This window comes from Aptenodytes patagonicus, chromosome 3, assembly GCF_965638725.1.
Source record: "Aptenodytes patagonicus chromosome 3, bAptPat1.pri.cur, whole genome shotgun sequence".
In the NCBI taxonomy this organism is placed as follows: Eukaryota; Metazoa; Chordata; class Aves; order Sphenisciformes; family Spheniscidae; genus Aptenodytes; species Aptenodytes patagonicus.
In genome coordinates, this window is record NC_134951.1 from 124,626,535 (window position 1) to 124,642,612 (window position 16,078).

The 16,078-nt window shown below is 47.0% G+C and overlaps 1 protein-coding gene across 1 annotated transcript in view; it reads right to left on the reverse strand.

The window, feature by feature from the left end:
• The window catches only part of ISM1 (isthmin 1), a 40,175-nt gene extending 25,749 nt beyond the window's left edge, over positions 1-14,426 (reverse strand). The window contains exons 1-2 of the mRNA XM_076335596.1: positions 14,417-14,426; positions 13,232-13,752 (exon numbers count right to left, since the gene is read on the reverse strand). Coding sequence (XP_076191711.1) covers positions 13,232-13,752; positions 14,417-14,426 — 531 coding nt within the window. The remainder of the gene's footprint in view (positions 1-13,231; positions 13,753-14,416) is intronic.
• Positions 14,427-16,078: the final 1,652 nt, after the last annotated feature.

Consider the following 16,078-nt stretch of genomic DNA (forward strand, 5'->3'; position numbering starts at 1 on the left):
TATAAATGGCATCTGTACACGCAGTGCAGTAACTGTCTTATTTTTGTATCAGGACATCAGCAGTGGACATTATGCCCTCTCTCTACATCTCTGTGAACTGCCCTAATGACAGAACAAGAGAAAGAAACAAGAGGAAGCAGATAGACAAGAGAAAGGCCTCCCTCCAGTGACATTATGGGGAAGAAGACCAAGTGAGAAGATACGCAGTACACCGTGACAAGGCAATGTGAAGACCCTTCTCTGTTTAAGAGGGGAGAGAGAAAGGGTTTGCCCTGGAGAGAAGCGTGGGCTTTTTGTATTATGAATTCTATGCATGTATATATAAATTTTCTTGGAACAGTAAGGGAGGGGGGCTATTTCCTAGAGCTGATTAAAGAAGCATGACTCGATTTTCAATTTCAAACGACTCGGGGGGCATTCCAATCGACTGCAGACAGGAAATGAATACCATACATACACTGAACAAGGCAGATGCTTTTGAAGCTGACACTTACGTGAAAAGAAAATATCTTCATTTCTGTCTCCCCTCCGCCCCATGATCACTAGTTAGTTCTGAGCTATTTTTAGGATAAATGGTTTTATATTTCAAACTTCTTAGCATGTGCCTGAAGCCACCCAGACGCCACTGACAATAAACTGTATGGAGCAGGCCAAATGCATCTTTAGATTAGTCCCAGCAGCCAGACGCAGCAGCAAGGTAGAAGAGGAACGATAAGCAGTTCAGGTTTGAGATATCCTAACCTCCTCTGTTGAGGAACAGAGATGAGACCTTAGCTGATATGCCAGACCCCAGGGAGGGAGAGCTGCTTCTGTACAAAGAGCGATTCCAAAGCGTGTACAGCAGACACACTGCAGAGCAGGTTGGAAGAGCATTTCCTCGTAGGCTCTGGCACAGAACTCACTTCCAGCTACTTAACTGTGCTAAAGAGATGAATATACATCTTTTCTCCTCATGTGGCTCTTACAAGTAAACTGCAATAATTGTCATGGGAGTGTTGTGGGGTTTATAACCTGATTGCAACAATTGTGGCTCCTTTTATCAATGGCAGCAGTGCGTATTGGGGAATTGGCATATACAGCTCTTCTCCCCCACTTAGTCCGTATGTGTGCAAACACACGATTTCAGCTGCAAACTCCGCTTGTATTTTATTGTGGGAAGACTTCAATAGGATGAAGAAAAAAAAATCAGAGGGGTGGTATTAATCTGGCCTTACTCGGATGTTATGCAAATAATTGGTTCATTTTATTTTGATGTTAAGACTGCCACAGCTATATGCCTAAGAACATGAAAAAATGATCCTCTTGGGAGAGAGACAGAAGAAGAAAGAGGGATGGGTAGGTGAGAAAGGCAGCTCTGATTTACATCATTCAAAAAGCCATGAATGCTAGATCAAAGAAGAGCAAGAATCAAATTCACTGCCACTGAAGTGAATTTCAGCAGCTTTTTCAGAGCTATTGATCCCTCAAGGGCAAACTCTTTTAAACACTAGGTGATGCCTCTAACTTGCCGGAACTCCCACCTTATACTGGCTAAGCCTCAAGTAGTTTGCTTTCAGCAGCTGGGGAAAGCAGAGACAGCTAAGACACTGCTGTATCTGGGCTTGATGAAGGAGACATACAGCAGAGCGCAGAAATAGCATGTGTGCATTTTCTGCACCAGATGTTGCCTTTTTAATGGCCATCATAGTAGATGTTAAAATAACAGATTCCTCACCGAAGAGCTGTGTGTTTGGTGACCACCGATATCGCGGAGTGCTTTGTCCAAGGACAGAACGCAGTCACCCTGGTGAGAGCCCTGGGCAGGGTTTGTTTGCTCAGCACTGACTTGCTGATAGATATAAAATCACCTCATATTTTGTTGTGGGATGAAGGTGGTATAAGATATCTAAGGAGCTACCGCAGCTCAGCTGGCAAGCGGTGACTTGTTCATGAGTTCCGATCACAGGTCTAACCTGAACACCCAGAAGGCACAGGATCCAACCCTAAATCAGGTCCTGAACTGTCAAATGCACTACAGATGGCATCTTTCCTCCCCCCGCCCCCCCTTCCCTTCCTTGGGTGAGGTGTCTTTGGAGTCTGGTAGAGAAGCTTCCAGGTGTTCTGCCTTCTCGGGACACTTCAGGATCATGCCTTAAGCAAGAGCCACTGGAATTGGGTGCAGTAAAGCAATTTCACCTGGCGCATCCCCAGATGGTCCCCTAAGAGCTGCCTTTGGGCTTCTGATACAGATCCACTTGCACCGGGCTCATTGCTGCTGCCATCGTCGCATCCCTGGGAACGCGCCGTTCATCCTGCCTTCCACATCTGCTATGTTACGCACACGGCTACAACAGCGCATTACAGATTATTCAGCTCTTTCCAAGCTCTGCTCACAATTCAAAGTCTACCTACTCCCACCAGCACTTAGTGTAACTTGGTACCTTACACGTTTTCATGAAATGGACAACCCTTTTCCTTCTGCATGTTTTGATCAAGAGCTAGCGCTGCTGCCATTTAAATGCATATCAAAAGCTCCAGGACTCTATCAGGCTAAATAGTTCATTTGAAACCTTTGGTGCTATTGTTCCAGTACGCCTGAAGACACAGGCTTAGTGTGGCTGCCCTAGGTTCCCTTTTGATATACATTTTCACAAATGTTAGACATATACATATCAACCCCTCTATTCTTTCCTAATAAAAGCTTGGACTCTTAAAGCACAAGATGAGGAATAGATACTCTATCGGCCAGCTGCAGCAAGCCTTTCATAAATAACACGATAATCAATCCCTGTAAAGGAAAATGATACTCCAGAAGCTCTATCCTGACATACATCTGTTTTCCTACTGTAGGAAGGAATAAGAAGATAGAAGAAGTTAAACGCTGAACGCCTAACCAAACTCTGAATGGAGAAGAGATGGCAGTAGTAATGATGGATGAATTGTAAACCACCTGCAAATGTTAAGATTGCTGCGCTCTTCTGCAGACCATTGAGTCTATACCGCAAACCTCCAACAGACATGGACTGTGCTCTATAAAAATCGTGATGAATGCAGACTTGTTTTTATATTATGGAGGTCCTAATCCTCCTCCTCCTCTGCCTTTGCTCTATTGTTACAACATCAAAGACCAACTGCTGGCCGAGATACAGTCAATATGAAAAGGGCGACCAGCAAATTTACTGCTTGACTTCATTCCCTTTAAATGGAATAGGCACCGTGGCCCTTTTTCAAAGTCCAATCACAGACATATATCTTTTTTATTGGACATCATGTACAATAAAGTGAAGCTGTAACTTGGAAAAAAAATAGAACACCTTAAAAAATCCCATGAGGTGAACATTCCTTTATAAAAATATCACTGTGGTTACGTGTTTTGAAAAACTCCGGGTACTCTGCAGTGCAAAAGGCATGGACTGGCTAGGTTATAGTTTAGCTAAGATGCATACCCATGCCTAACATCTAGTTGGTTTCAAAAAGAAAAAAAAAACCTAATAAAAAGTGATATATTTAAGACAGAATGCCAGTGTCATTCAAATAAACTGAAATGGCAGCATTCATGTCACAAGAATCATTAACTGCTTTGTTATAGCCTGCTCTGTGCAGTGAACCTTTACAGACTTCTTCAGTCCAGAGAATCTTAAAATCAGCGGCACAAAATGCCTATATATACACTGCATCTTAAACAACTCCCGTCTGATTACTGAGGTAGTTTCAAGAGACACTTTCAGATGAGAGTTGTATCTGTAGACATTAAAGACAGGGACAGCTTTATTGCTGTTGTGTTGCTAAATAGATGCTAAATAACTTCTTGCTATGAAATTAAATAGTGTATAAGCAACTCATACGACGTAGGAGGTGAGTGTATTGGGGTGTTATAGAATCCACGCTAGGTAGCTATGTTTTTTATTTTTTAGTAAATTATATGTCAATATCGTGACAAGTTTTTGTTTTAAACTATTTAAACTATTAATCCTTTTTGTTTCTTTGGGTAACTCGTGCAAACAGACATTAGTAATTATCTGATTACTAATGTTACATCTAGATCAAGTCCATATTAATTTTAAAATCCCACACTGATATATGTGGCAGATAAAACCAAGCAAATTTATGTTTTGTTACCCCTATAGTAATCTTCAGCAGCTGGTTCCAGTGGAGTAATCATGGTTTCCTCATAGCAAAACCTGCTGCTGCTGGGTTACATCTAAGGCGAGAAAGATACCAAAGCTATGTGATTAATTTTTGAAGCACTAGCTTCAAAAAATAGGCGTCTTATCACTGGATCCTCTTCGCTGCTCTTTCCCTTACATCATGCTCTGTTGTCAGTCACCTCCTCTTTCCACTGCAGCCTACAGCGCAGACCTTCTGGTGCAAGAACCTCACCTCCTACTCAGCCTTCCCGGGCATGTACAGGAAAAGGTGTTTCAATGATAGTGTTCAATTGTTCAACACCTGAACACCCAACTCAATGGGAACGCAAAGGCAAGACGCCTGAAGGAAGCTTTCTGGAAGTTAAAGCTGACCCATGGACAACACTGACTCAGTAACTGTTCCTTAGAAAGGGAGGAATCCACATTTTTTTAGAGCTGTACTGTAAACAGTGGTGGAAAAAGATGGGGCACATTATGTGGGTGGTTTTTACAGATACTTACACGGTACTCATAATGGTATTGTCACAAGTATTGATCTCAATAGCCATGCAGGCAAAGAGGAAATTCCAATCTTCCTGAGGAAGAAGAGCTACTGCAGTCCAGGATTTTTCAGAGCGTATGAAACTAACAATGAAGCATAATGGATAGAAATGAATTCATGCAATCTGAAGAAAGCCACACGCCAAAGCCCAGCTTGTCTTCATGGATGGAGGTCCAGATTATGTGTGTTATGTGCATATCAGTTCTGTAGAAAAACTGAGCTGTGAAAGATTCAAATCCAAGAGGAACTTCGGCCGACACAAGACATTGACTTGTTTCGCTTTGTGAAAGTCGGTGGAGCAAGGTCAATTTAAACACACTCAGAATGTAGGTCTAGCACGGAGGCGTAAAAGCCAAGGACGTTTGAATTTCTCCTGCCTTTCAACATGGACTGACTCCACCAAGAGTGGCGAGAGAAAGATTTAATCTCTGATTTTCCTTTCTCATCTCTGTGAGCACCTCCGTAAGATTAGAAGCACCCAAATAGCCGCCACTGTACAAGAGCTTAGAGGTGAACAACGCCAGGCCTGCTTTCATCTCGCTGACTGCTAAAAGGGAGGAATAAAAAAATATGACCCACTGCTATGAGTTCTCCAAGCACTGAAAAACAAGGGCAAAAGGATAAAGGAACTGCTTACCAGTACCGCCCACACCAGCTCCTCTGACCAAGTATTATACTGCCACACAACTGACCGCTGTGGCAAGCCATCACTTATTACAATAATAAGTTACATTTTACTTTGTTTTCTTTCTTTTTCTGGTATTTCAAATCGAAAGTGCATGGAAATACCGACACTGGAAACATTCTGCTCTTACTGATGTATCAATGAGCTCACTACTCTATTTCTTGGAAATGTTACTCATCTCTATGCTTTGGACTATGAATTTAGCCTGGCATGTTCTGTCTTCAAAACTTGTAAAATCGGTATCCTGGAGGCACAATGGTCTTAAAGTGCAACAGTAATCACTGCATCACTCAATGCTTCCTTTTGCAACTTACTAAAGCACTTTGTATTTTTCTGCTCTGAGTTATCACTTCATTATTCGTTTGTGACAGTGCTTACAGCCTCCATTCAGGCCTGGAGACCTATTACACTACCCATTGTACACAAGCAACAGCACAACAACGGAATCTCAACCTCAGAGAGCTTGGGTTGAGATATAAAAAATAAAATGCATCAGGGACCTAGCTCTGCTACCACTGAAAAATAATGCTTTGAAAAAGTCATCTTTTATGGAAACTATCATTCAGTCAATTCAAAGAGCTTTTAAGTAGTGTAGTCTTAAAGCAGACAGCAAGATAAGACTCATAACAAAAAGGCCAAACAAGCCTAAACAACACTGTGAACAGAACAAATGAGGCACAACTGGGTACTACCACATTTGTTCGCAAGGAAGACTGGCAAAACACACAGAAGAGCGGAAAGCAACCAACTTAGACAATTAAACCTGCCAAAGCTGCTAAATCTTGTCTATCGCTATACTTTCAGGATATAAACACAAAGTAAAACTACATTGCTTCCATTTTTTAGTTTATGTTTGTGTAAGGAAACATCTAAATTGCCTGCATATATATTTTAAGTATGAGTGCATTTCAAGATTTCAAAATGATGACTCAGAAGAATGTAAGCATAAAAGAAAGTATGGCAAAATAATTTCCTACCATTACCTGCATTCTGTGCACTTTTAAATACCGATGACTGGGTTTTCAGAAGTCGTGTCTATCTGTCACACATTATTTTAGAAAGCTTTTTCAAACATGACTAGTACATTTATGTATTAGTTTGGCAGGCAGAGACAGCATAGTCTGCGTCATTATCAATACTACTATCTCCTGCACTTCACTTTCTGTAAAGTTTTCAGATGCTGCGACGCAACACAGCCGGAGGTTTCACCTAATCAATAATTCTTTCATTGTTCCTTGTTTCCTTTGAAGAAGTTTTCCACCATTTTGGAACAATAAGGCATTGATTATTAATATACAGACATAATAGATATGAGTAGAGACAAAAGAACAACTGCTGAATTCAAAACATGGTTCCCAATTTATATTTAATGTAACCTGGATTGGTTAAACAGATGTCTCGCTGGCAAAAGAATTCCACAGCAGAGCAAGGTGTCGAAAAGATTAGCATGCTGAAGTACTAGGGCTGGATTACCGATTAGCAGGTCATAACATGGCCATTCACAAGGGAGTACACAGTGACCAGCTCCGATGAAATTGTTGGGGTCATAAAGACCAACAGCAGAGCTTCAACTCTAGGCCTCCCGTTTTTGTGGACAGCTGGCATTAAGAAAGGACAGAGCGGGGAATTGTGACGGAAGCTAAGAGCTGACAACCGAAGCTGGAGGAGCGAAGGAGAGATTTTTGTGCCAATCAGATAACAGCGAGGGGTCAGTAGCAGTGTGGTTGTACCACTGTTACACTGCTGTTACAGCTGTGATGGACCACTTCTCTTTACATGATCAGTGAAGACTGCAAAATCAAAGCAACTCCAAAATAAGTGCTGATTGTCCAAGTTAGATGAACCAACATGAGAAGTACCAACCCAACTCCTTCCAGGATCTCTACGTACCCATGCCTTGTCTCTCTGCTCTCATTGTCACCAGGGGTGATCATTACAGCTCTAGATCTTCTCAGGAACCAGACTCAAACCTACCATTCCTTTCACTACCATGAGTCAGCCGCCTGACCACCACAGGGCTCCGAACCACATGTTAGCAGGCTTCCCTTTAACTACTCTCCCTCCACACAGGGCCCCTGAGCACAGGTAAGGATGGACTGAGAGAAGAGAAAGGCAAAAGCAGGAATGTCCCTGGGGCCTTTGCCCTGTAGTAGTCACTGTGGTTTTTGTCTGGCTCCAGGCCCATAAAGTCACCGTGATGGCCCAGAATGAATTTAGGATTACATACACTGTTTTTTTCATACAAATAGCCCAATACTATGAAGAGCTGGAAAATGATCCTAAATCTTGCTCAAAACAGCAATAAAGTACTCCAACAGACTCTTTTGTATAAGGCACCAGGAAAAAACTGCTCTGAGCTGTAGTTGCAGAGACAAAACTGAGAGGCACCCTGCGATTTAACGCCAGGTATTTATCAGTGATGATCCAAGATGAGCAGTACGGTAATTGTTAGCTGTTGAACTGAAGAGAAGTTCAGCAAAATATGCCTCATCCAAACATCTTGGTCAAATCTAATGTAGGAAGTTACATTACTGTAACTTGTAACTTGTACTGTTACAACCTGCCTAACGTTGCTCCTTGCAGCCATAACTAAATATAACCTGGATCCCTGTTCAAAATTATTGCGGTAGTCTTAGACACTAAAAAGATTGCCACATCCTACCCTGAAGGTGTGGTAGCTCTTTTCCACCAGGGATGCTTTAGTTTGCTAGGAAATTAATCGAAGTGATAGGTATGAAGAGAAGCTTAATTAATACTTTCTAGAGTTTTCCTGAAGCCAGGTTTGGAAGGCGGAAGAATCTCTCCTGGGAGCCGTGGACAACAGCAAATGCTCCACTCAGAGCAGCGGTCTCACTCCTTCACCCTTGTTTCCTGTTTTATCCTTTGCTTCCACGCACGCAGCAGCAGCACACGTAAAGCTAATCACCCTTCCTTCCCCCTAGATCCTGGAACAAGCCACAGCCCACTAGCAAAACCACTAAAGAGCACACATAATTCTCTCCCTTGGGAGATGAGAGAATGAACTGCACATGGTGTAAGTCATTCATAAAGCTTAGTGCGTAACTGGAAGAACATATGCTAATGGTAAGGGTGAGCTTTAGCTAAGAACCCATACAGCAAAGCCTGCTGAGAACAGGCCGGTTTTACTATCACTGTCAAAAAGCACGAAACAGCATTCTCCATGATGAGTAACAACCTCACCAAAAGAGGTTTTGGTTTTCAGAGAATCAGCCTGCTTCATTCACAAAGCCACCTGCTCTGAAAGTTATTTGTGTAATGTCTAAACCGCTCTTAAGGCAGAGAAGGATTTAGTGCTCCTATGAAATATATGATGCACATCCAGTTATTGGCATCTTATATAGGCTAAGGACAGACTGGAAAACATGAATGCAAAATGTTGAATCGGCAGTTTTTCAAAGACGATTTAGACGATCAGTTCCTATTAGAACTAACCACATGTAAAGCTCCAGAGCTCGAATAAGCTTTAAAAAACGCAGCCTAAAACTCTCCCAAAGAAAACAGCTTGAGTCCTGCTTAACCTGGGGAAGGCAGAAAGCTGAAATGCGCCACTGTATCCGACTGGAGATCATTTTGCAATTTGCCTGAATCCAGTACGAGGGGCAGCAGGAACGCACAAACCTTAAAAAGACTGAAAGGCACCTTGGCAAAGGTAGCAGACAGCACGCCATTTCTGAACTTCTCATCGTGTTGAGCTGTGGATCTTAGGAGAAAATTAAGAGCTCAGCCCTGTAAAGGACTCCTCACATGGCTTGGAGAGTGACTCTTGTGCAACTCTCTACAAGCAGCAGAATGTGTTTCTTCTGGTAGGGCTCAGAGAACATTTCCGACACGCTGTAATTGCTTGCATGCTTATTGAGGAGGGGGGCAAGGACAGGAGCAAGGAGATTAAAAGTAAAAAGCTGTTTACAGCATTGCGCTTCTTTTCAATTTACGTTCTCTTATACAGCTCCAGCTTTATGCACAACTACTGAGTTTCATGCTAATGTAATACTGCTGCAAGTACCGCAGTGGAGAATCTGACTTCATGTGCTATGGCGTATATTGTTGGTGGCTCTGTTACTACATTTTACAAGGTCATTTTTCTTGGTGTGGGAACACTGTTTTTCTTGGTGTGCAAGGCCTGCTATGGAAAAATTAGAAGTGATGGGAATGAACTTCTCGATGAAATATTTTCTCTCAGAATGAAAGCACAGATTTTAGAGCATCGTAAAGTATTACAAACATCTTTCAAAATTTATGTTCAAGCCTTCCCTTCATTTTAGAACTATGTAAAAAGATAAAAACATACCCAAGCAGCATTTTTCCATCTCTTAATATAGCTTCACTTGCTCTTATTCAGAAGCAAAAGTTTGTACTTATTTATTTCATAAATATACTCCACAATAGTTTCTGGATGCTAATTAAATTATACCTAATAGAGTTCTCACCAGTAAAACCAAAATCTCCCCGCTCCCCAATTCTCCTTTTTTAATTTGGTTAGAGATGGAAGGCGGGAATAAAAGCTGATTGAGAAACAAAAGGCTGATTCCCTCTCGTAACTCAAAACTGCCAGATATTTTACAACTCCAATCTGGATTTCCCATTTTGCGTTAGTTTACACTACCACAAACCAATTCTAACAGCAGCATGAAACTGCAGCAATGCAGAGGTCCAGTGCCTATTTCTGCAGCAGGGAACCGAGGAAACCTGTGCCTGTATCTCACCCATCCCGAAGAGGACCAGCAAAGGACATCGGGATTTTCTCCTCACTGCTGCTTCATTACAGCCGGTCACAGCGGCACAACATGATCCCGGACATCTGGGAACTCTAGAGACGCGCACACTACGGGGAAGGGCACCAAAAGTAAAAATAAGAAGGAGGAAAAAAAACTTCTTTAATGTTAGGATGGAAGTTTTTTTCTGGATTTCTTTCACCTATCAGTCTAATTAATTGCAGGGGTTAACATAATTGAAAGACCAAAAGAAATCAAACCCTATCCTCCAAAATCCTTCCTTCGTTTGAAGGACCAAGGGATGGGAGAAAGGGGATGGCTCTTCCTCCCTTAATGAATCAGACTTCAAATGCATACAAGCTTGTATTTTAGGCTATTTAAATCTCCAACAATATTTTAAGATTACTAAGGATTCCTCCTGAATCCGTTTTATGTAGAAAGGCTCAAGTACGTGCTAAGTTTTTGGGGTTTGGGGTTTTTTTCTTTTCTGAACTACGGCTAACACTCCAGATTTTCTTTCAGACATGCAGGACCAAGTTATGACCACTTTATTTGTGCAAACAGACCGCCTAAGTCCTAAAATCCCGTACCCTGCATTTGATAATAGCCAGTTTGTTTTTATACAAATTTGCTCTGTCAAAATACATCTATAAACAGTTGCTGCAAAGATTACTCTTTCCTGGATTTGCCACAATGTGCGCAACAGACTTCGTCAAATGAAATGTCGTCAAACGAAACACTGACCTAATCACTTCTCACAACCTTTTCTCTCCATAGACCTACCAAGACAGAAAAAACAATAGGGTTCTTTTCAGTATAAGCGATAGCAACCTGAGAGATTTCTATTTGCTTATACCAACAAATCTGGGTTTGTGCAGTTTTGCTTTCCACACGGATTCTTTACCTGGCAATGCGATGCACTAGGATTTTGCATGTCACTTCAGTATGTGCCACGATAACAGCCCAAGAAACCCCAAAATCTGAAGATCCCAGTGCAAACTTGCCATCGAGATCTATATTGTGATGCTCTGAATGGAAGCATCTGCCTGTCAGAGTACAATTTTCTAAAGCAGGTTACAGTGTTTTCCAGCTAGCAATAGGATCCATCCAAGTTATAAACCCAAAAAATTGATAGACTTCCATCTGTTTAACTGATTGCTCTAATCAATATACTTTCCTCCCATAATGTCTTGAACAGCCACACTCTCTCAAATACACAACTGCAGAATCAATTCAGTTGGGAAGTATATAAAAATTTCAATTCTACAAATGGCAAAACATGATGAAAATATGAACTGCTAAAGCTATCATGATGCTTAAAGGCACAGTTTCATTAAGTTATCTGTAAAAAATCACCAGAGAGAAAAGATTCTTGAAGTCAACAATCAACGGATTTTCACAAGACAGCCAACTGCAATGATAATGCTCTAGGATAATTATCTGAAGATGATTTTCCTCTTGTTTCACCCTAACCTTACAATAGAGCTCTAAAGAGAGCTCCCTGGGGAAATGGCATCACCCAGAGCTCCCACTTGCCCAGATGTTTCCCTCATTATGTTACAAGCCTGTCAAGAAAAGGCAAATTCAGGGTTATTCTAATGATAGCAAACACCTCATAAAAAACCTCTCCAAATTTACTTTTCCAAGGAACATCATTTTAAAAGGCATTTCAAGTGCCCATGAGGAAAGAAAGCATCATTTATAAAACATTATTACCAGAAATCTTGAAGATATTAAAAAAAACCATCCTGGAATGTCAAGCCGGTGATAAAACTGCGGCTCAAAGAGAGACAGCACCGTGGGGCCTTACCCAAAGCATGCGGCCGGGCACTCCCAAGCAGGACTCCCACCAAGTTCAACAGGAGGTTTTCTGAGTTAGGAGGGCCTGATTCCAGTTTGTGACTGGGATGTTGAGTCTGCAGATCTGGGTTCCCTCCTGTAGCTAGTGGTTTCGCTTTGTGGACCACCAGCCGGGGATCCCATGCAAACAGAGTGATCGTTACAGCCTGCGCTCTCCTTATTTTTCCTCATGCTTCATTGAAATGTGCTCTGCTGAGACCGTGATTCTTTCCGAGATGATAAAGGGGTTTATGTAAATTTATGGCGATAATTATTATACATTTTCCGTCAGTTCTTTGCACGATTTGGCGGTTGATTTTTCTTTAACGCTTGGCTACTGGGGAAAAAAGCTGGTCAGGGCACGTGCAACTGACCAGAGATTTACAAGCTTTGCCTGGGGATTTTGACGATTCTGCAGCTTTTATCACTGTCTCTAACCACTTTAAATGAATGGTGACACGTGATGCTGAATAAAAAAGAACCACCTGCAAAAATAAGGAAACAGAACAAAAAAAGTCCTTTACCTCTGCCGGATGCAATTCACCGGGATCAGAAGATGGGAACAGACTGGCTGGGTCACAAGCCCTGTCCTTCACGGTCACAAGCGTCTACCGCTGTGTTTCTTGGCTATTTCAGGACTGAATATCTCTACCTGCCTCTTGACACTTTCCAAGGAAAGCCATGCATTTTGTTCCCGTATTTCCCGACGCCACACCCCTGTTTGGTCCCCTCTCGCCCTGGGGAACGCTGCGTCCTCACAAGGGAGGCCCTGGGTGGGCCACGCCGTGTCTGACACGGCCCGGCCTGCCTCCATCTCTCGCCTGCCCCCATACGCGCTCCCCAGGTGAGACGGCCGTCGTCTGCTGCGACCTGTCCGCGATGCACCAGCAACGCGCGCGGGAGCCGCCCCGACGCCTCCACCACGGCGTCAAATGTGGCGCGGGGAGCCTCTTCCCGCCTCTGTCCCCCGAAAGAATCTAAAACCAAGGGGGGAAGAAGACACCCCCAGGCGCCCCGCAAGGAAAGCCCTCGAGCGGGCGAATACCCGGCGGTAGCCGGTGCCTCGGGCTCGGGACCGGCGCCGAGCGGCGGAGGGAGGCCCCCGGCCGAGGCAGGTGCACGGCGCCGGCTCCCGTCAGCCCGGCCGGCCCCGTCCTCCTCAGCCCTCGGGGGAGGCGGGTGGAGACCCGTTGGCCGCGCGTGAGGGAGCGGCCGTTGGCGGGGCGCGGGGCGGCCGCCGGTCGCGCGCGGGCGTGTAGAGAAGGGGGGGGGGGGGGGGGAGAGGGGGAGGCGGGGCGGCACTCACCTGCCGCTGGCTGTGGTTGCCGGCGCCCGCGGGGGCGTGGGGCTCGCCGCCGCCGCGCAGCACGGTGATGTGCAAGGTGAGCAGGAGGAGCCCCAGCAGCAGCAGCAGCTCGGCCGCCAGCCGCACCATCCTCTTGAGCCGGGCGGCTTTAGGGCCCCGCGGCGGCGGCGGCCGTGGAGGAGGCGGAGGAGGAGGAGGAGCCGCGGCGGCCGCCGCCGCCGCCGCCGGGGCCGCCGCCGCCGCCGGGGCGTCCCCGGCCCCAGGGCCGGCCGCGGCTGCCGCAGGACGGGCGGTGGGGACCGCGCCGCTCTCGGCGTCGGCGGGGCGGGCGGCGGGCGCGGGGCAGCGGCGGCAGCAGCAGCAGCAGCAGCAGCAGCGGGGGCCGCCACACCACGGCGGAGCCACGTCGGGGCGGGACGCCGCGGCGGCGGCGGCGAAAATCCCGGCGCTGCCCGGCTGCGGCGGGGGGCGGCAGGTAGCCGCGACGGGGCCGCGGACCGGCGGCGTCTCTGCGGGCAGCCCTGCAACCCAGAGTCACCGTGGGCCGTCGGAGGGAGGGAGGGAGGGAAGGAGGGAGCGGACGGGCCGAGCCCCCGCCGCCTCGGGGAGCCGCGGGCCGGCGGAGAGCGGCGCGGTTCGGCTGCCGCCGGGAAGACGCTGCGAGGACGGGGGGAAGCCGGGAGCGTGTGTGCGAGTGAGAGGGAGGAGGGAGAGGCGGCGGGGCTGGGGACGACTCTCACATGGCGGGGAAGCCGGGACGCTCCGAGGGGAGGAGAGAGCTTGGGGCTATCGCCTCCCTCCTCGCGAGGGGATGGGGGTGGCCCCTGGACCAGCTTCCCCCCTCCGCCGTGTCCTCGCCCGCCCCGCGGCTCCCCCCCTCCCTTCACGACGCCCGTCGAGGCGTCGCCCTGGCCTGCCCCCCCCCCGCCGGGTCCCGTCCCGTCCCCTCGCCGCGGGGGTGTGAGGGAGCGGGGCCGCACCGCGACACCCGCCGGCTCCCAGCCCTCGACGGGGCGGCTGCGAGCTCCCCGTGGGGGAAGAGGGGCAGACCGCTGCTTCCACCCCGACCCCCTTCCTCCTCCTCCTCTCTGCCCCCCGGCTCGGCCGTGGGGAATGGGGGGGGGGCGCGGAGGGCGAGGGGCTGCAAAAAGCTTCAGCTGCCTGCCCTCCCTCGGAGCTGGATACCTGGCTCCATCTCTCCTCTCTCTTCCCTCCAGTGGCCCTAGGGCTAGCAGGGGCAGCTCCGCACTCTCTCCTGCCACCGTGCGTGCGTGTTTGCAAGCGGCTGGCTCTCCTCCTGGCTCCTGCTGCTGCTTCCAGACCAACTTTCTCGCCCCCTCGCTCTGTGTCGGGAGAGGTGCGCGTCGAATGCTTTTATACTTCCCTGCCTCCCTCCCCTGCTGTCCTCCCCCCGCCTCGCTCCCCCCCCTTTCCCTTCTCCCTCTCTACAGCTCCTGCTGCAGCCTAGCATCGCCCCCCTGTCTGCCCTGCTCCCCTCCTCCTTGTGCCGACCTGGCCCTCTGCAAACCCTGGTTTGCCAGGGCACCCTGCTGCGGCACCCGCACCCCGTCCCGCTCACGGCTGCACCTTGCGTAATGACTTCCACCCTGCTCGGCAGGGACAGAGCTGTGCTGAAGTGTCATGTCCTCTTCAGCTGGTCCGTGCATCCCTGGCAGGGCGCGAGGCACGGGAGGACGCTGGCCACTGGGGTTTTACGCTCCTCACTGTTGTTTCCCTTCCTCTTGGTTGCTGCCTGCGTAATTACAGTGGAAAAAACTTTCTCTCTCGGGTGGGAGGCCCCCAAATTTAAAATTAACGTGAATTTGAAAATGAGGGTTGGATTTTCACTTGCTGTAAATCAGTATCTTTGCATCGAGTCTGATGGAGCCAAACCTCTTTCCGAGTGCTGAAGATGCAGCTCAGTGTAACAAGGACAAATACAGCTCAAATAAACTTGAAACATAAATAAAGTCACCTAACAAAAAAAGGGAGTTTTGGAATCTTTGTTGTTGTTCTTCCACAATTGGGAATGTTACGTGTAAAAATGCGGATACAAGCAACAGGGCCTGTGTGAATGTGTGACAGCTGGGAGGCTGAATTGGTATCAAAATATCTAAATGGGGAAATCGGGGAAAAAGTGTTCCCCATCCGAAACATTCTCAGTCTGAGACCAATGTCCTCAGCAGCGTTCCTGCGACGTAAAGGTGAGATGCGCGTGCGGTGCCAGCAGGGGCCGAGGCGCATCGTGGGAGCCTCTGCCCGCGGTGTGCCCGACCCGGGAAGCTGGCAGATCTGGGGCGCGAGCAGAGTCGAAGCTCGTGGGAGGTTTCTTGCAGGTCTTGGTGCATCTGAAGGCTGTGGTCGTGAATGAGTCGGAATGATGTCTCGTACCCTTCCAGTCAGATGGGTTTCCCTTCCAGTGATAACTACTGTAAATGATTAACCATCAGGCAGGAATATGGTTAAAATAATTGCTCTGGAGTATCGTTAAAGATGTGACCAAAAGCCACAAAACCAAAACCTTCAGATTTAAGGATTTTTAATTTGCAAATGTGTTCCGTATTAGCACTGCAGTAGGAACGATTGGCGCAGATGACCGTGTAGGATAGGGACTCCTGCTGGGCTGCCCTGAGCGTGTTGCAGCGAGGTATAACCCCTCTGTCTCGTGAAATCACTCATTGATAAATACCCGATATCGCACCGGTGCTCTTGGTTACATGGCAGATCATACAGAGCTAGTCAATATTGCATAAAGCCATAACAGCCGGTGGGACCGTCACGTGGTTTTTAAAAAATGTGTTGGGTTTTTTTAACCCAAACATTCCTTGGACTAATCAAAATATTGAG